Below are 22375 nucleotides of genomic sequence, written 5' to 3'. Positions count from 1 at the left end.
ATAGAATTTTGCAGTTTTCTGCTAACAAGTATTATACAATATACATTCTTAAATTATTATATAGATGTATACAAGTTTGCACAGACATGAAAAAATGAAGATAAAGAGAAATACAAAGTCTGTCCAGAAAGTACTGAGACAGAATTTTTTGCACCAGGCAGAAAGGCAAAGGGTCAGAGTTTGTGGACGGTATGCATGATGGGGGCTGTCAGCTACAAAGTCTGGCAGAAGTCAGTTGGCTGTGAGCCTTTATAGTACACAGATCGCTCGGGAAGCAGATATGTATTTAAAAGTGGTGTTAGATTTTTCAGAATGCACCAGAATGTCGAGCAGCAATATGCCATAAGTTTTTTGTTAAACTAAAGAAATCAGCTGCTGAGGTGCTTGCCATGTTACAAGAAGCCTACAGGAAGGATTCTTTGTCCAAGGCTCAAGTGTTAGGTGGCAGAAAGCCTTCAAAGACAGAACAGAGGCGTCGATGATGAACAAGGCGTTAGGCGTCCATCAAGTTCTCGAACTTCAGACAACATGGCTAAAATTAAAGCATTTTTGGATTCTGATCATTGGATGAGTATTCAAATAATTGCTAAGACACTGGGACTTACAAAATCAATTGTGCATCAAATCATCAGGGAAGAACTACAAATGCAGAAAATTTGTACCCTGCTGGTTCCAAGGATTTTGATCGATGGACAGAAAGAAAACTGTGAGTCGATTTTACATTAATTGCTGGAGTGTGTAACAAATCATCCTAACTTTTTTAATGAGTGATTACCGGTGACAAAGCGTGTGTTTTTCAGTATGACAACAAAATAAAGACACAGATGGCAGATTGGCACATGCCCTGATATCCTTGTTGAAAGAAGGCTCAAGTGAGCAAATCAAAGTCCACACTTATTGCCTTTTTTGATACCAACTGAATAATGCACAAAGAGTTTGTGCCACCTGGACAGATAGTTAATGCAGATTTTATAAGGAAGTGTTTCAAAGATTGAGGAATCGAATGACGAGCATCTGCCCAGAGCTCACAAATAATTGGATTCTCCACTATGATCATGCACCAGTACACACATCCTTCAAAGTTGTCCGTTTTCTATTTCCTAGGTTAAGATCCGGGTTAATAGGTAATTATGTTGACAGTCTAGAGAACTTGCAGAAAAACATAATGCATTTCTGAACAGCATTCCAGTTGAAGACTTCAGGGTGGGCATCAGTGGGTGGCAGAGTCATTGGTAATGGTGTTATTAATGCAGGTAGAGGCTATTTTGAATCATATCAATTATCTGTAAAATTATCTTCAAATAAACCAATTTTATGGGATCAGTTGCATTACTTTCTGGACAGGGCCTATAAAATCTCAAGTTTTCTGGCTTTTCACTTCGGCATTCTTATTGACTGGCATTAGTGCATAACCAGGTGAGCTGTCCATCTGTATAATAGTGAAATTTTGTGATACCGAAAACAATGCTGGCACATTCATTTCAGTTGTGCAATACCTTTTTTCTATCTCTGAAAAATTATTGTTCAGAAATGTAATAGGATGTTCTTCTCCCTCGCTAGAGAGTTGTGTTAGTAAAACTCCCATGCCATGTCAGATGCATCGTTTTGTAGAATAAAGGGAAGAGTAAAATCAGGTGCATATACAACTGGGTGATTAGTTAATTTCTTTTTCAATTCAGTGAAAGCCCTGTCACTCTTTGGAGTCCACAGAATATCATCCTTTGCTGTTTTACCTTTTAAATACCAGTCAGCTGAGTGGCAATTGCTGTTTGTATTGGAATATTGGAGTGGTTTGTATTGGTTTGTATTAGAATCATTTTTGGAATATAACTGCTATAGTAAGCCTCTAATCCCAGAAATCCCTTATATCCAGTTTTAGTTTTTGGTGTTGGGAAATCTCTTTAGTCTTAACATCCGACAATTTCTGGTACCCATGACCTGCAACATGGCCCAAAGTAATGGACATGTTTTTGAGCAAACAGATATTCAAGCTTAATGATCAAATTTGCTCTACTTGCACATTTCAGGACAATTTGCAGATGCTTGAGATGATATTCCCAGGTTTTTTTGGGGGAGGGGAAAAAAAAAGCCACATCATCCAGATATGGAGGTGCAAATTCCTTACATCCTTTTAATATTTCTTGCGTCATCTTAAAAAAATGAGCATTTTTTAAACCAAAACTGTAAACAAACATAATGTGCAAAAACATGTTACAAATATTACATGGCATCCTTGAGCATTAGAGCTTAAGGGTATCTTCCCATATCTCTTAACTAAATCTATAACTGTGATTTATTTTACTGAACTTCTTGTACCTGTTCCTTGATGTTGAGTAAAAGTTACAACTGATTACACGTATCTTCGTTTAAACAACAGTAATCCTTACAGTTTTGGGAATCTTAATTTGGAGCTTCCTCGAGTATCATTGGAGAAGTGTAGTCAGATAACTTACCTCAAAAATTTTAATTTAGCATTCGTTGATTTTTTTTAATCTCATTTTTGGTTGTGACAGTAAATATGGCTTGGATCCTACTGGTTGGTTTATTGCTGATAATATCATGCTTTACGAGATATGTCATTCCTGGCTAATTAGGAAAACTGCGAATGTAATGATATCTGTAATTGATATCTTTGTGGAGGTTCTAATTGTTCTTCCAAATTACTGCTTTTAATAACCTCAGAATAATTGTAAATGTTTGGATTGGTATCAATATAAGGGAAATCTATTTCATTATTAGTCTGGTCACAGCCATTTTCACTACAAGAAAAATAATTGATTGCCTCAGGTCTCTTATAATATGGCTTCAATATATTGATATGGTAAATTTAGGATTTTTTTCATTCCTGCTAAGGTTACAATGTAATATGTATCGGATTCTTTGTTTTCAATTTTACCCAGTTCCGTCCAATGAACCGAAAGTTTGTTTGCTTTGGAAGGGACAAAAATTAACACAAGATCATCTTTCTTAAACTCTCGTTTTATGACATTTTTATCGTGCCATTTTTTTTTTTTTTTCATTTGAGTTGTTATCTTACATTTTTCTCAACTGCCTACTCTTGGCATTTCTTTAGATAATTTATGAGTATATAAACATACTTGGTTACCAGTTGTTCCTCTTCTGGTATATCTGTCCAATGTTCATATAACAACATTTCTCGGGTACACAATTATTTTTTTCCATGGACAAGTTCCGTAGGTGTGAAACCTGTGCTTTTATGAATCACTGTTCTTAAGGCTACAAAAGCCTATGGTAATACCTGCTCCCAGTCAGAATCTACCTCCAAGCATAAAACTCATAGTATTCATGTAATATGTTTTATGGTTCGATGAATTCTGCCCACTGCATTAAACTGGGGGTGGTGTACTGAACTATGATGAATTTTAATACTGGAACATTCCAAAAATTCAGTTATCGAAGTGCTCATAAATGATTAATTACACCGAATTTCTTCAGAAAATCCAATTCTGCTGAACAGATTAAACAACACATACATTATCATGTAATCAGAAGCGATGTCTTCTACTGGAATAGCCTCTGGATACTTGGAGGCTAAACAAAGTGTTGTTAGTATATATTTCTTTCCCCTTGGCATGGTTGGCAAAGGCCCGCATGTATCCATGTTTATTTTTGAAAATACTTCTGATATCAAGGGGACTAATTTTAGAGGTGCTTTTTTTTTTCTGTCATTAGGTTTCCCCACTTTCTGACAAGGATCACAAGTATGAATATAATTTCTATTTCATGATAACATTTGGGCCAAAAAGAAATATCTCACAAGATTATCCTTGGACTTGGTTACCTCCAGATCTCTGAACACCTGTTCATGACATAAACTTAATATCTGTGTTGGAAAGTTTCAGGCATTACCAGTAATTTTTGTATATTCCCTAAACAGTTTTCTTGACATTTATAAGGCAGCCTCTTTTCTATTTTGTAAACATCTTTTAAAGAACTATTTTGAGTGTCAAATTCTGCTAGGACAAAAAGCAGCTTTAAATCTTCGCTCTCTTGTTATTGAAAGAAGTGGAGGAAGGTCATTTACCTCTGCATTGGGCAGGAGCAATTTTGCATCACCCTACTCTTCTTTTGTTCACTGGGAAGCGTAACTCGCATCATTAATGAGGAGCAACATTTTCTGCAAGGCCCTTCTGTTGTCATCCTTACATATTTTAAGGCATGTTTATGTATTTTCAGTTTCGTTATTGACCAACTGATGGTGTTTCTGAGCCTGCATCTCTACATCATTATTTTTATTTATCTAATTTTGCCATCTGGACTAAGTTTAAACCTTTTAAGCAGTGCCCCTTTTATGTAAGCATAGTCATAAGCCTGCTGTTCTGGCTGTTGCATAATCAGCTGAACTATATCAGTTGGCAAAAGTGTTAAGAAAGCAGAACTCGAACATGACTAAATACAAACTAATATTCTTCTCTTCGGATTTTTTAAAAAAAATTTTGGATCACTTTTTAGAGATTGAAAAGGCTTTTTCTAGGCACACTTTCTTCATTCCCACTAGTTAATAGATTTTTTCCCGTTAGTGGCCTGCAATTTCATTTTGATTATTTGGAATTCTCTCCTAATTGTATCCTGCATCTCTTCCTCATCTCTTTTAATTAAGGCTCAGCAGTAAAGTACTAAAGTTGCTGAATACTGGTAGTTCAGTCCGAGGTTTGAATCCCGCGAATGAGCTGGTTGCATGGTTGTTTTCAATGGTTTTCTCCACGTGTAACATGTATGCAAGCCAGTTTATTGTAGTTTCCATACTTCCTTTTTCCTCCACAAAGGCATCCCTACCTTTAGGCAGATAACCATTGAGTGCTTTGCTGTAATCAAATAAACCAAGTTAAACCTTTAATTCTTTTCTTTCTCTATTCCTCTTCTCTTTTTATTGTATCCTGTTCTTTTTTTTCCCCCTCTCAAGTCTCACTGAAGTGATGTTTTCCAACAGATTTTTCGGAAGTTCCTCATCTTCGTTTCTCATAATCCACTGTCTTAGATCCATTATTCTAAGCTCAGATCTGACCTTTTTCCCTAGCACTTCAGCCAAGGTTTTAGGATCCTTTTTTCTGACTTTTGCTAAATGCCATAAATTAAATCAGAATCTAACAACTGTGTGTATATATACACAGTACAAAGTCCGTAATCCGGACTCGTCGGGACTTTGACGATTCCGGATTATAGATCATCAGTTTCAATCTGGTAAGATGGCATGCAGAAATTATACAATTAAAAATATGAAGCCATAATTTTTGAAATGAGCAATTATGATCTAAAGGGTATCAAAATTTACAAAAAAAAGCTTAATATTTATTTGTTTACTTTATTAAACATTTCTTTCAATCTAAGTTCTTTAAGTTGCTTCGTTTTTTTGTGTTAATACTTTCTCTTTAATTCTATAAACAGTCATAATTTCTTGTTCAATTACAAAGTTCCACTGTTTAAGTCCTGTAATTGCTGTGTTGAGAATACTGACTAACTCGTCAATCGAAATTTTTTCGTTTTCAGTAACCTCTCTGTCACTTTCTTCACCATCGGAAGCAGTATTTTCTGGATCTAGAACCATACTACAGATTTCGTCGTCCTTTAATTGATTGATGATTGGGGCATTGTCGTTGCAATGAAAAACTTCTGTTATATCATCTTCATTTATTACTGCTTCTCCACATTTCGTTACAAAATCCAATAACTGGAAAATTTCATCAAATTTGCGGCTATCATATTCATCGTCCTCACTATGAAATACGGTAGCTGGCCATAAATTATGCCAACCATCCAGTGTCATACTCCTCGCATAATTTTGAGATGGATATGCCTTTATCCATTTTTTGCAGCAATTCCACTTTTTGTTTGATGGACATCGAAACATGCTTTCGCTTTGTAGATCCTTTGGCAGCTCCAGAATTGGAAACTCTTTTTGACATAATCGAAAGTTCAAGCTTAATTTTTATAAAATTGCTCTAACAGTCTGCAAAAAAAAAAAAAAAAAAAAAAAAAAAAAAAAAAAAAAAAGCCGGATCCAATTAGAAGATTAAAGAACAACGCAATCTGCAACATTAACTGAAATGCCTTAGAATCAGTAAAGATAATTTTAGCCTACCTTATACCATCCGCTGTGCATTAAACACGCACGCATAAACGCATTACACGCATGCATAAAGCATACAAAATAAAGTTTGTGGCTTTGAGGTCTGAATTATAGATCATTCCGGATAATGGACGTCCAGATTTGTACTGTATTTACATACATATATTTTTTTTTAACATGAAGCAAAATCTAACCCTTAATGTTTTTCACAACAAATTCACTTGATCCAAATCACAAATTCGAGACAATTTGTTCTATAATTTGCACATAATGCAATCATTTGTAATTAATTGGTCATTTAGGATTCATTATGATACAATACATTTTACATTCAGATCATCAAAATTGTGTACATATATTAAAGTACAAGATTCATAGGTAAATTCAAAAATATATAAAAATTCTGATAACTAAATATCAATACAGTACAAAGTCCGTAATCCGGACTCCATTATCCAGAATGATCTATAATCCGGACCTCAAAGCCACAAACTTACGCATGAACGTAATGCATTTACGCATGCGCGTAAAGCCAGTAAAGCATTTACCCATGCACGCTTCTGATAGTGAAGAAAGTAACAGAGAACATTATAGAAAACGAAAAAATTTTGATTGACAAGTTAGTCGGTATTCTCAACACAGCAATTACAGGACTTGAACAGTGGAACTTTATAACTGAACAAGAAATTATGTCTGTTTATAGAATTAAAGAGAAAATATTAGCACAAAAAAGGAAGCAATTTAAACAACTTGCATTGAAAGAAATGTTTACTAAAGTAAACAAATAATTATTAAGTTTTTTTTTTTTTTTTTTTTGTAAATTTTGATAATTTCTGCATGCCATCTTACCAGATCTATAATCCAGAAAAACCCCTAATCCGGAATCGCCGAAGTCCTGACGAGTCTGGATTACGGACTTTGTACTGTATATAACAACAGTTTAAACATACACTAGATAAGATACTAAGAATTTCTAATGTTTTCCTTTAAAACGTTTTCAATTCTTATACAATCTAATGTTTTATACTGCAGAATAGAAAATTCTAATATTTAAAACATTCAAGATAACTTGGAAATAATATTGTTCTGAAATGCCCAGCTGCAGTAAGATAACTTCCGCACAAAGTGGAGTTAGGGTTGTCAGAGAGTGGCAGGGAAAGACAGGGTTTCCAGATTTGGTTTGAAATTGCCCATGTGGCGACAAAATGGCGATATGCCATAGATGGAGTGGGAACATTTTAGAACGCATTATTAATGGGTTTCCTTAGGAATGTTCTCGAAGGTAGGTGAAAACTGTATTTACCCTGCCTGTACGCAAAGTAATAGTGTAGTAGAGTATACGTTCAGTAGTAATGTCTTCGAGTTCAGAGATTAGCTTGATAGTGATCGACTGAGTTGGAAGCTGTATTTTAGTGATTTGCTGTGATGCTGTTTTATCCGTTCTAGCCTAAAGGCTGTGTTGCTAATTGTTTCAGTGTGTTTGTCATAGTTTTTTGATGACTGTTATGTGTCTTTGGAACTGCCTGCTGTAATACTGATGAATTAATTGTTTTGATTGTTCTACAAGTGTTGTCATTAGTCACTCCAAATCCATGAACTTGTAGAACACAATGGTATGTCAGAATACCAGGTACAATTTAGAACCTGCAGAATTATAATAATTCTCTCTTATACATTCAACTATATAAGCTTAACTGCAGCAGAACTATTAGCATTTCAGATATTAAAAGATCTATAAACACAGATTTCAATACTAAAATACATGCTTCCTTGCTTGAAATGCAAAACCAATGCAACACGTTTCTTTAAGCTTTACAGAAAACAGTTACTTCTATAAAATAAATTACAGAAATAAGTGAAACTAAATTGCTTCACTGCCTCAGTATAAAAATTCCAAGGTTCTTATCTGCGTAGATTTATAGGCATAGCACCTTAATTGAAGCCTGGAATCTCTAGATGTAAATCGCAACTTAAAATTTTTAGGTACACTTTAAAGTACTTCTCCCAACATGCATGCTTTTTGGACATTGATGGCCCCACACTCAAAGTTGCTGCTGATTTCTGTTGTCTGATGGTCTACTACTCAAAAAGAATGAAATTTGTACTCTTCCATTTACGGAGATATTTTCAGACACTGGCAAACTCACAAAACTTAACATGTGCTGAATTTCAAAGCCTGACGGTCCTTTTCTTTACATGGACTGATGCCTGCTATTTTTCCAGAGTAAAACACACGAGTTCTCGTTTGATGACCAAACTAAAACTGCTTTCATGAATTTAATACTGTAGTGCTACTACTAATAAATTAAAAACTGTAACGTTGCGAAGCTTATGGGATGGAAATAACTGAGACTGGTTGTCCTTTAGATTTATTTTAAAACTTAATGTATGTGTTCTTGGTTAATCTCAGAGTTGAATAGGATAAAAAAAGTAACATTACAGCATTATTACAAAAAAGGGAAAGTAACAGCTTTCGTGACACCTGAGCATGTCTTACTCTCTCTGCATTTCATCTCGGCATCCATGAACTTTTAATAAACGAGAGACCCTTTCTCTTGGCTCTCTCAGCCTTGTTTTCTTTCTCTTACAAATTGAGAAGTGGATATACCGCCAAAGGGGATGTCCTTAATAAGTCTTTCTTGATTCTTTTTACCTGCTCTACATCAGGACTTAAGTGGGTGCTAGGGCTTGTTCCCGGAAGAATAGGAAGTTCACTAATGAACACGCATGTTGTCACAACACAGTTCCTTTATACAGTACCATACACAAAACATTACTTTTTTTAGATACAGCACCCTCTCACTGCAACTAAAGGAAGTTTATTTGGCTTGCTGTATGATCTTTTTCTTGTAACATTATTGTATAATATCACTGTCTCATCTTAAGTAAGGAGCCATTTCAAAAAAGGAACTTCATTATTTTGTTTCAGCAAAGAATTGTGTACCAAAATTTGAAAGAATATTCTCTCTCTTAAAGTATTGAGTACCCATACATGGCAGTGGCTTACATATCTGGTCTTCTTCAAATGATCATGTATTGTACTTTTTGGAATGTATACTCTGTCTGATAGTTCCTGAACGGTATAATATGAATTTTCGGAAATAGCTTTTACAGGTCCCTGTGTACAGAGGATAGCCATCTAAGAGTGTCCATTATCTTCGAGGCTCAAATTTCCACACATAAATTTTTCAAACCACCTTTGAACTGTTCATCAGAAATAGCATTTTGTCTATATACAGCCTAAATTTTGTGAGTAGTCAGACTAGCATTTTTTTTCCTTTTTTAAAATGAAGAGCATAATATTATGAAAATGAACTTTAAGATTCACCATTCTTAACACTGCACTGGGAGAACAAACACAGACAGACACACACACACACACACACACCAAAAAAAAAAAAAAAAAAAAAAAAAAAAAAGACGCTGCTGTATAAGCTAGAATTGCAGAGCATGAGCAGAAAAGGTTGTATTTAGACTACTGCTTAAGTCAAGGTCACACATTCTTTATCAGCAGTAACAAAATAATTAGGAGAAAATGTACTTTAGTTTGAAAATTGCAGAACAACCCAGTATTATAAACTTGGTATAATAAAAGACTGACAAAATTACTGTAAATTAAAATCAATTCTTAATTTTGTTTGGTAAAAGTTTACAATTGGGTGCCCCTTGTTTATTGGCGATTCTTTTTTGATGCCAAGATCGGCACCAGGAAGTCACAATTTCAAGATGGCCACTACACAAAACTAAAATAAGAAGTCGAAGAATTGCATAAGATCTGTGTCCATGTACACATCGATCTGTTTTTACTTAAGAAAACATCCTAAAATTGCACAAACTAGGCATTGCGCACTGCCTTAAATATGTCCATGTACACATCAATCTGTTTTCATTTAAATAAAATCGGGAAGCTAAAACAAAGTTAAGACTATCGTGATAACCAGAAGTGACGTTTCATCGCCAAAATTTTAAAAAAAAAAAAAAAATGTCGCCAATCGAAGGGGCCCCCAATTCTACACTGAAGCCTTTTGTTTTTATGCTTGCAATAGTATGAGAAGTAGTTTTCATGATTTGTTGAAAATAAAGCTCATCATTGGATAACTGGGACTCTTAAAATATTTTGTCTTTTAGAAATTTGTGTGGTATGTGTATTGATGAAGCCAGTCTGGATGTTACACAGATCTTTCTGGAATAATTACTTTAAATGTATTGAACTTATTTGTTAGGAAACTCCTAACACATTTATAAAAAGGAAAAAAAAAGCATTTATAGGCTTATCAAAACCTCTTGCAGAAAATGAGAGAAAGCATGTTATACATTAATAGGAAATCACCATCAGTATTTAACTTCTGTGCTCCAACATGCACTATTTTTATTTTAGAAACTGTGATAACTTCTTCGAATTTCAGACATAATCGTTTACAAGTGGAAGGAAAACTGATTTCAGAAACTCTGAATTCGTTTTAAATAAGTTAGTTTAGCCTTCAAATATGATTCTTTTGTCAGCACTGGGCATTTTTATATTTTTTATAGAATTCAGAAACAAGTGAGAACATCTAATGAACCTTAAATACATATTAAGAAATTTAGGGACTTCAAGAAAGGAAAATTAAGGTTTTTGACTATTATATCAACTTGGAAATAGATTTATGAACATCAAAAAGCAGAATACTGCATGTGTAAGAAGTCTATTGATACATATATTTAACCTTTGAAGTATGCCAAGAGGTTTAGAGATACTAACATCTTGCATAATTCCGGACTTGCATATTGTTTCTATCTTTCCCCAAACATTACAGCTAGTAACTTGCTATTGATAGAAATTATGCATGTTTACATGGTGAATTCTGGCAGTAAAGTATGCTAGGATAAAGGAATATTTTGGGTCATACAAAAATATGTCTATCATGCAGCACCATATTCATCCATATCATAACTTAGCTCATCAGTTTACAAGATGAATTATTTGTTCAAGCAACAGAACTTTTCCACCAAAATCTTCCACTAATTTTACACCAATTTTGTCAAGAATGTCCACAATTGCACTTATTTTGTCTATAGGCGAAGTTTGCTTCTTCATAGTTTTGAGGCCTTCTATAATAACAGTCCATATTGTTTTTAATGAACTCAAATTAAATAATTCTGAAAAGGTGGAGCTTGTGGTTGGAGTTTCGGATAAGTTGGAGTCATTATTTTCAGGATTCGGAGAATCTGTTTCTTCGTTGAGAGGTGGAAAGCTGTTGTCTTGTAAATTCCAAGGATTTTTGGTTGGTGGATTGCTCGGTGTAAACTTCTGATTTGTTTGCAGTCTGGCTGGACACTTGGAAAAGTTAGCTGGACAGTTTTAGGCTCATGATTTCCACCGCAATGCACACAAATCCAGTCACGAGTACATAAAAGTGAGCTGTGGAAGTATTTGCTGGCAACGATAACATTGTGGAGGGCCAGACTTCCGTTTTAAGGCCTCAGCAGTGACATTCATATATCCGATGTTCTTGATGTGATAAATCTTTCCTAATGTGGCATTGTCTTAGGGAAGTGAATAAAGCGGCATTGTCTTAGGGAGGTGAAGTAAGAAAAGCGGCATTGGCTTATTGTCCTTTCTGTTTCTCATGATAGTGATATGATTTTATGGTAAAGCCTTGGTTTGTTAGTTCTTGGACAATATAATTGGGTTTCATGGTCACTGGCAGATTATGACTTTAATCACTTTTTCTTCACGCAGAAGAAATGTATTTGCTTTAAGATTTGTTTCTTCTATGATTTTGCGAATAAAGCGGTGAGAGTCAGCATCTGGAGGTTCAATTTGTAGTTTATTTCCTTTAAGAGTGCCCATTATCTTTCTTCCAGTTTGATTACTTAAATTTGCAAGAAATTCGTCAGCTTTAACAATATTATCCACTATTTATGGGTGGAACTCCATTCTTTTGGGTTTCATTTTCAGAGAATTCGAAAATTTACATGTATATTCAAAACTGTGCCAAACTAAGTGTCCCCCCCCGCTTAGCTTTAAAAAGCCGTTATTATAATTATCTTATTTTTAAAGCAGGAGAGATGAAAAATAAGCAATGCCTTCGCCGGGAATCTAACCACGGAACTCTGGAATACACACCCAGCGTGCAGACCACCACACCACGAAGGCATGCTAGGAAGGCGGAAGAAATGCCTTATAAAAATATAAATTAAAGAATCTTGTACATTGGTAAAACATAGAGGAATATCTTTGAATGTCATTAAATGGAAATAAAAACAACCACCTCCTGAATTATAAATTCAAACAGCCCCCATCCTAATTTATTTTTTAACTGTTCCCTCAAGGAGGGCAATAAATTCAAAAAAAATTATAAGTTTAAAAAAAAAATTAGAATTACTTACCTATATCAATTTTTGTTGTAGGAACATTGAATTTTTTGCATTTTATTTCTTAGTATAAAATTTTACTAAACACAATGATACAACTATAGGGACAAGGAGGAATGTTTGAAAAGTTACATTAGGAAGTTAGTTCTGGATTCAAAATCATACTATACATTTTGCCATCCGTTAATTGATTGATAATTTGTTATTGTCATCCCAATGAAAACTTCTATTATATCATCTATTTCATTATCACTTACTTCTCTGTATTTCTTCACAGGCTTCATTAACTGAAAAATTTTGCCTTTTGCTTGTGATATCTGAAAATCTTCAAAGAGGCAGCTGTCATCATCATCACTATGAACTATGGTAGCTGGCCATAAATTTTGTTACACCTTTCAAAAAATATCTCCAGACATGTTTTCCTATGACCTTAACGTTCCATCCAGATATGATATTAAAGTATTTCAAACATTCTTGAATAGTCTTGCCGCTAGTCAGAAAATTTAGCATCAGTTTTAAAAAGGCTACTTTATATTTGAGCACTCTGATATACATTGGCCGAATGGACCCACAAACGGCCAAGTGGTTAAGTCGCTGAATACTGATAGTTCGACTTGGGTGTGATTGTAGATGAAAGGGCTGGCTGAATGGGCGTTTTTGTTGTTTTCCCGTTGTGAAACGTAGATGTGCGCCAATTCCCCTTATAAAGTCCCTTCCATTAGGCTAGCGTGCTTTGCCGTAATCAGATAACCTAAGCCTAACCCTGAGTGCTGGATAATTTGCAAGAAGGAATAAAACGAACGATCGTTTAGTTAAACTTTAAATCAGCTGAACAGTTTTCTATAATCAAGACAACCAATATGAAACATCACCGAGCCGCAGATATGGAATGATTTTCAAGCCACTTGTTCAATAATGTTTGGTTCATCCATGCTGTTTTAGTTGCACGATAGTTGACATGGAAAGTTGTAACTCTTTTTAAATGCCCGAGGTTGTGTGTTTTTCCCGATTACATTTGGTTTGATTTATTCAATTACAGCGAAGCATGCGAGGGCTATCTCTCTAAGGGAAGGAATAGGAATGCCTTTTTGGAAGACCACCTAAGGGAAACTGGCTCGTATACACATTACGCAAGAGAAAAACAGCGAAAATGCCCACGCAGCCGTTCTCTGGGATTGGAACTCCGGACGGAACTACCAGTTTTCAGTGACTTCACCTTTCGGCCGCTGGCGGGCTTTTCCCATGTGTGCATTTGCACAAGGTAAAATCGTTAATCTTGCACTGGAATCTTTGGCAACACTTGCAGTCATTTCTGCAGATGTCGCGGAGGTATTTCGGGCCACATATTGCCAGAAAAGAGCAGTTTCATCAGTATTATGAACTTGTTCTGGAGATTACTCTTCATTGTTAATGAGTTCGTTGGATTGGATTGGATTATTTAATTATGGCAAAGCACACAAGGGCTATCTGCCTAAAGGGAGGGATGCCTTCGTGGAGGACTTTCTAAGGAAAACTGGCTCGTATACACGTTACACACGGGGAAAACCACGAAAACGTCCATGCAGCCAGCCCGTTCGCAGTTCGTTGAATTCATCTCCAAATTATTCAGCTGCTTCAGTATCAGCTGAAGCATTATTCCCTGAAATTTGTACCTGCATTACACTATGGTGGCATTCAGTTTTCAGGAACTTCCCTCCCTTTAAGGGCTTTGGAGGTCCGGTTATTGAATGTTCGGATTTTGATTTTTGTACTGTAATTCTTTTGACTTGGTGGTTTATTGTTTTTAATTCATTCTATGTTACTTTAATTGATAATTACTTTCAATTAATTTTGCTTTCTGGTTGTTGCCAGACAAAGTTGATGGCATTTCTTTCTTATAAATTTTTCTGAAGAGATCGATATCTATATCGATACACGGCCTGCTTCAAATACAGAAAGTTTCAATTCAAAGTTATGTTTTTCTGAGGCAGGATATTTGCTTATGCTTCGAGAAATGATGATGATCAACGATGCCATTAGTCCATATTTATATGTAGCTTTCAGTAAGGTTTTTGATTTGTCTGTTTTGTTTCTGTATAGCCATGCCTCAAACGTGGGTATTTTAAGTCAGGAAAGGAGGTGCCGAATTTTTTAGAGTTACTCATAATTCACACTTTAGTTAACCCAGCAGCGCTAAACCAAATAAATATATGGTGTGCTAGCCTACTCACAGGATAATAAACAAAGCAATAAACCAACTACATAAAAACACCAGCGAGTGGTGATGAAAACTGAGTGCACATGTGCTATGATCGCAAGATTGCCAGTTGCCATCTTTTATTTTAATTTAAATAAATTATTATGTTTGTTAGAAATTAATTTTGATAAATTATTTTAACACATACGCATTTTACAATGCCTTAAAAATTGTAACGTAGCCAAAAGTAGCGCAGGGAAATGATGGAGTAGCAAAAAAATTCGCAAAATCGTGCAGATTCAAGTTTTAGTAGCATAGGTTTGTCAAAAGTAGCAAATTTGCGAAAAATTGCACGATCTGGCAACACTGGGCAACCACAAAATTTATATGTTTTATTGGACATTGAATTCTATTCTTATCGTAGGGAATTCTGTTCTGTTTATTCTCTGTTCTTAGAGCATATTTTAGGAAAGCATCTATAAATTTTAAGAAAATTGGTCTGTTTATATGATTAGATGGCATCTACAAAGTCTGAAATTATGGATTTCATCTGTACTGTTTGTGAAAAAAAATTTAAAACTAGGCATGGCTATAAGGGCCATCTTCGTACTCGTACAGGTGAAAAGCCATATGAATGTGATAAATGTTGTAAAACTTTGACATGGAGAGAAGGTTACAAATCTCATATGGCTTGTCACCATAGCAGTGAGAAATTATTCTCCTGCTGTGGGTGTCAAAAAACATTTAAAGATAAAAGTTATTTTAAAAAACATTTAGTCGTCCATTCTAAAAACAAATCCCATACGTGTCCTGTATGTGAAACATTTTTATCACCTGTCTGCTCTGATTATAAACTATATTTATGTCATATATGTGAAAAAAACTTCAAATGTAATGAAGAACTGAATAAACATATGATAATCCATTTAGCAGACAGACAATTTAAATGTGATTCATGCTACAAAACATTTGAAAAAAAAAAAAAAAAAAAAAACTCTCAACAACCACCTACTTACTCATTCTACTGAAAAACCACATATATGTGATGAATGCCACAAAGCATTTAAACTCAAGCATCATTTAAAGCGACATTTGCAACTTCACTTAAATCTAAACCGCAAGAAAGATTACAATTGTGATTTGTGTTGTAATCATATTATGAAAAAAGTAGTCTCCAGATACATGTCTGTTCGCACATGAAGAGTATTTTTAGTGTGTTTTGCCACAAGTGCACAATAGTGCAGTGAAATTCAAAACTAAGGATTTGATGTTGAGGGCCATCTCATGTGAACTATAGATAACCATACTGTGCTAGTAATAAAGTGTTTGTTGAAAATTTTAATAGTAATGAAACCATTTGTTAAAAGCCTGTAGAAATAAGTAAAATCTTACTTTTAGTACTGAAGTTAATGTATATTTTTATATTTCAGTATGTCTATCTTTAAAAAGTATGTAACATTCCTTGATTATTTTTGTAGAGGTGAAAGGTTTAAAATGTAATCAGCAAATAGAAAATTTGAGAGAAAAAGTTTATGCGTCTTTGGAGGACTACTGTAAACAGAATTACCCTGATCAACCAGGAAGATTTGCAAAACTTTTGCTTCGCTTGCCCGCCTTACGAAGCATAGGACTCAAGTGTTTGGAACATTTATTTTTCTTCAAACTGATTGGAGACACTCCTATTGATAATTTTTTAATGTCTATGTTAGAAGCGCCCATTGATCCATGATTGCTCTTTTAATTTCTATTTTAGATTTTCTTTATATTGTAATAGGCTCCAGAACTTTTCTATGGTAGCCACAGTTGTGTTTCTATTTGTCATACAAGGTAAACACTGTGCAACAGAACTAAAACAAAAATGTTAATTGCAATCATTATATTAAAAAATTGTTTTCAACAGTATTTATTATAGTATTTTTGGATCTGAAATGATTATCTTGTTAACTTTTTAGTAATAGTCTAATGTTTAAAAAATTGTTACTAATGTATATTTGGAGTTTTTCAAAATTTTTATTTTGTTTTCTGTATGGGTAACTTTTACAAACTTTGTGTCATGTACATACACAAAGCTGGTGTTAAATGCACTAGATCTGCTTATTTTAATATTTTCAGAATATTTTGTATTGTTAAAGTTTTTTTACTGACTCATAAGTTCTGTAAAATGCTTGTCACTGATTTCATGTAGTCATTTACATGTATTAGTTCTTCTTTGTGTATGTATGTTTCTTTTCATGAAGTATATAAAAATTATGTTTGTTGTATGTGTTTCAAAGTGCTGCATTTCTATTTGATATCCTTGTGTAATAACAATATAATTTATTCACATTACCAGAAAAATTGCACTTTTATGTAACATAAGCATTTTTTAGTGTTCATTATTGTAAGTATAATTTGTTTTCTGTATAATTTGTGACTGACTTTTTTGAAGCATATTTCTTAAACTCTGAAATTACAGAATACTGAATAAATTTGTTAATATTCAGTCAGGATTTTTCGTTAAAGTATTTTTAAAATTTGAATCTCATTTTTAGTTTCTAAAGGCATTTATTATGTATGAATCTCATGTTTTACTTAATGTAGGTTATCTTAGATCTGAATCTCATTTTTAATGAGTTCTCTCATTCTTAAAAATGATAAAAATTTATGTGTAGTTGAAACTTAATGTTTTTTTTAATACCAGAAAAGTCCTTCCTTTTCAGCAGCTTTAAACTGCTTATGATGCTTTCAAAGATATCATTTTTTAAAAATATGTTTTAGTTGTTACTAATTATGTGGACTGATTTCCTTGACTAAGAATTCATAACTTCAACTGCCAACTAACAGTAGGCAAGTATGACTTACTGATTGATATTAAATATTTACACACTAGTTTATTAGGATGGATAGTCATATCTCATGTTTTGAATGTGCAGAATTGATGTGTTTTTATTTGAATGCAATCTGATATTTGTAAAGCATTTTAAGGATGAATTTCATAAACGTTATAGCTTTTTGATAACAAAAGGGTCATTTAACAGCATAACTTTGGATGTTTTTAGTGCACATTTCTGCTTTATATGTTTAATAATAGTGAAGGGCTATTTCATGAATGAAGTCTACTGTGCTACTCTCCATGACATTCCTTTCCTTTCACATTTTAAATTAATATATGTTAATTCTTATTATATATTATAATAAATTTAGAATTATTCCTTTTGTAAATGATATTCTGTTTATCAACTCTTAATTAAAAGTAAGCCCTTATACTAAAACTTTAGCAGCAATAGATGAAATAGATGTGCCAACATATCATTTTTCTAGTGTATTTGGTATACGTAGTAAGATATTATATTTTGTTTATAGCATTGCACAATGAAATTTAAGTAATCTTAGTAATAAATTTGAAATTTAAAAAAATCGCTTTTCCCGCACGAGAACCTTACACTTAAATCAGGCTTAGAAATACTCGGTCTTATTGCCGCAACAGTTTTGAATTTAAGAATTCCTGCATTATCAGCTTTAATATAAGCATGTTATTTGGTTTGCTGTGCATAGCACTTGGGTATTTAGAATTCCATTTCATCAGATTTAATATTAAGAAGTGGATTTCAGTTGTGAAAGACAGATGATTAAATTTTCTGCCACAAGGAATTTTCCATGTGGTAACTTTGTTCACTGCCAATTAAGCGATAGACCTTTCATCATGGATGTTGCTATTGATTTTTTAAGTATATATATATATATATATATATATATAAGATAAAAAATATGTGAATCAAAATTATAATTTAAACTAATGGTAAAACATTAATTCTCCCTCTATTCTAAAAATCGCAATAACTTCTCTGGATTGCATCATTTCTAGATAATTCTATAGCATGCGCAGCTCTGATGACATAATAATTGGGAACTGAAACTACCATTGTAAACCAAAACTTTTCTCTTCGCATGCTTCCATCTTTCTTAACTATGCACTTCAGCTTCTGTGTCTGCTTTGCTTGGATGTAATTTTGCTATGCTGCTTGCTATTGCAATAATATCAAAAATGTAAATGTTCTTGAATAGGCACAACTCGAGTGCCAAGTGAACTGTGGCCAGAAATATCAATTGCAAATAAAAATAAAAGTAAAACTGCCTCGACTGCCAAGTTTTTTAGACACTGACAAAGTCAACACATAATCATACTACCAATCAGAACTCTTCAATATTGCATAACTACGCATCAACAGTGCTCCGTCTTTTCTTGTGCTTTTATTATACCATATATATATATATATTTGAAGCAATTAATGTTGCCATTTTAGCAGTCTTTGTAAATATTTATCACTATATAATGAGATGTTCTTTTTAACAATGTACTTTGAAATATAATTCTGTTACATAAATATCTGAGATGCTAATAATAAATATTCATATTTTGGAAAATTTGTAAATGTCGTTAAGAATTTGAAATTTCTGTTCTTTATAATTTCCTTTTCTAGATTCTGTACTTAATTACATTTTTCATTTAATTCTGTATGCTAATTATTTATTTTTCTTTGTATATTGTTATGCATATTAATATTTGTATATATCATACACATTTGATAACATTGTTCCAGAAGAAAATATGGATTTTAAGGGGTACAGATTTTGAGCAATCGTTTTTTATAAGTTTATACTTCTGTGTTTTTCTGAAAAAAGTGCATTGAATATTTTCTAATATAATATGCAGTTGCTATTATTATTATTTTGACAGTATTTAAATTACATGGGTAATCAGAAAATTTTGAAGCATAAAAGTATTTTGCACTTTGCTTTTGCTCTTTACTGCACTTTCAGTTATTCTGCAGAATTTAAAATATAATAAATTCATTTATTGTAATTTTTATTATATACTTAATTTACTTTGAAATTTCACTGAAATATCTTTTAAAATTAATACCAGAGGTGTATGTAATGCTATTAACTGTCTGTGACTTAAAGGTATTATCTATGTTATTAAAAAAGAAGTAAATCTTACCTGCTTGATAAAAAAAATAAAATAAAAATAAAAATAAAAAAAAAGTAAAATTTTTTTTTATGTATTTTGAAAGATTTTGCATAAAAATTGTTTTACAGTTTTGTTTCTTTTGAAAATATTGTACATTTATTTAAATATTTTGTATATAAATTTTCTCCTGTGACCTTTATTTAAATAATTTTTTATTTGTAGCTTTCAAATGAATTTATAAAAAGCTAAATGAAGTTCCTCTATGTATGAAGTACTAATTATTAATGTAACTTTCTATCTGCATCCTCTTCAGGAAGATGTATCAAAAGAGGTTTGAGGTACCTCTATGTGTGAAGCTGCACATATATAAAATGTATGTCAAAAAGTTCTATGTATTTTATGGCTTTATATTATTTGCATGGAAATGAAGAAGAGAAATGGAGAAACATATTTAATGTTTACATTTAGTAAGATAAATTTTTATCTATTAAATATTATGGTAACTCTGTATACTGCCATTTTGTTGTTCACTTAAATTGTGTAATTCCTCTATTTATGTAGTTTTGATCAAATTATGTACAAGAATGGTTAAAGCTAAAATTTTATTTTTTAAAATTAGTAACATTTCAGCAGCTTTTGTCTTGAGTGAATTTAGCTTTTATTGTTTGTACAGTTATTTAGGATGTTTTCATTAGTCCTTAACGCTTTTGCTTTTAAGTCTTTTTTAGTATATAGCTGGTATTTTGAATGGTGATGTTGCTAATTGCAGTGTTGATTTTGTATTTATACATAATTGAAAAATATTACATAGTGCAATCAAACATGTATCTACAATTGAATGTTAAAAGTGCTTGATATGTATAGTTTTGGAAAGAGTATTTCCATATACTTGAAGACATATTTGCTCTTAGTATAGTTATAAGGTGTTATGCTTCTTTTTTTCTTGGCTGAGCATAAATATTTTCATATTATTTCAGTTAACACTAATAGTATAAATCGCTTCCATTTCTTAACAGAATTATAACACTTAACAACAGAATTTTAAAAATGAAAATGGAGTCAGCTTTCACATTTAATTAAATGTTTGTTGCAGTTAAGAAAAAAATAGGGACTTCATGCATAACTTTTTATGAGTGTTTAAGTAGACAGATTTTTGTGCAGTTTTTTTAATATATGTAATAATTAAGTACTATACCAGTAGTCTTCAAAATATCTTAAATAAATGATGATGATAAATGATCTTATAATAGAAATGTTCAATTTTATTAACTATCTCATTTTTATAATGTTATTGTTTGACTATCTAAATTAATCATGTAAATATGCTACATCGTATCATATTTTTTTTTTCTGAAAGGAAGTAAGTATAAGGAAAAAATTATTTCAGAAGTATTGTGAATATTTCTCTTTACATTCCTGTAAATGTGTGAGTATAAATATTTTGGATGTGAAATGAATTTTTATTTTTTTATATTGGTGATTTATCTTATTTTTACATGAGTGTAAATTCTGTAGCAGTATACTGAAAAATGTGAAATATATGCTCAGCAAAGGGAAGCATAGCTAGTAAATAACTTGGTGAATACCACAAAGATGCTGTGATAAAGTTCTCTGGTTGAAGTATTAAAGGTTTGGAATGTTTATGAAAGGTTGTTCAAGACATATATTTCAGAGTGATTATTTTATTGATGATATTTGTTTGTGTTATGCTAGAAAATATACCATATTACCTGTATAAAACCGGTACAGTTATATTCTGTGAAAATTGTTGATGATCATTTATATGAGTGTAAGCAATCAAAGCATGACATAACGGTTTATTAATGTTGTATTTTAGGAATTAATTAGCTGTTGGACACTGAATTTAATTTTAGTAAAATTATTTACATGTTAAAATGTATAAAATTTTGTAGAGGGTTTTGACTTTTATTTTTTAATTTGCTGTTTATCATTCTTGTCACTCATCTGCAGGGTTGGCGCCAGAGCTAGTGTAACCTGTGCTGCTGCACTGGGCAGCAGAATTTAGGGGCGTTAAAAATTTTAGTATTAAGTGTAGCATCAAGCAAAATTTAGGGATGACAAAATTTTTATAATATAGGACATGCACTTGTCAGCAGATTTTTTGAAATATATAGTAATATCAGGCAGCAGAATTTAGGACCTGCAAAGATTGCATTGGGTAGCAAAATGCCTTGCACCAGCCCTGTTCATATGTTTACCATATTTTGAAATCTATTTATATAACATCAGTGTTTCTTTTGAAATCAACATGAACTTATATATCATGGAAAGTTTTTTTATGCATTACTTCTTGTTTGTAATTCATGACCGATATGTACTTATTCATGTAATAAACAAAATTGTTGTTTAAATACAATTTTAAAACTTATTCTGAAATCAGTTTTAATGGTTACCGAATGTATGTGATTGCAATCATATTCTTTTCTGGTGATATAATACATTATTCAGATGAGACTGGAACATAACTAAAACTAGGAGGGCAATGAAGTTTCTGAGTTAATTTAATGTGTCATCTGGGCTAATTTTAGAATGGTTAATGTGATTGCTTTTATAACATTCATTGCATTTCTGTGTACTCTTCATTGTTTAGTAGTATACAGCTAACAAAATGCTAGCATAGCATTTTGCAGTTGAGAGTTATGGTTAAAAATGTAATTATCATTACAAATTATCTTCTGATTATTCTTCAGTTTTTAAAAATATTTTCAATACTGAATTAAAAAAAAGAATCCTATTGAATTAGATAGATTTGATATGGCTGCTATGTGTAAAAATGTGCAAG

The 22375-nt window shown here is 32.5% G+C and overlaps 1 protein-coding gene across 5 annotated transcripts in view; it reads left to right on the top strand.

Moving 5' to 3' along the window:
• LOC118199650 (retinoic acid receptor RXR-alpha-B-like) overlaps positions 1-21949 on the top strand; it is a 329703-nt gene extending 307754 nt beyond the window's left edge. For all 5 annotated transcript variants that reach the window (XM_085809907.1, XM_085809906.1, XM_085809908.1 and 2 more), the window contains exon 8: positions 16100-21949. In XM_085809907.1, the coding sequence (XP_085666033.1) occupies positions 16100-16350 (251 nt within the window). In that variant the 3' untranslated portion in view covers positions 16351-21949. The remainder of the gene's footprint in view (positions 1-16099) is intronic.
• The last annotated feature ends 426 nt before the right edge of the window (positions 21950-22375 follow it).

This window comes from Stegodyphus dumicola, chromosome X2 (genome assembly GCF_044657685.1).
Source record: "Stegodyphus dumicola isolate Sdum_Otavi_A_Nest chromosome X2, ASM4465768v1".
Classification (NCBI taxonomy): domain Eukaryota; kingdom Metazoa; phylum Arthropoda; class Arachnida; order Araneae; family Eresidae; genus Stegodyphus; species Stegodyphus dumicola.
Note: the sequence above shows the minus strand (reverse complement) of the source record. Positions and strands in the feature narration are given on the sequence as shown.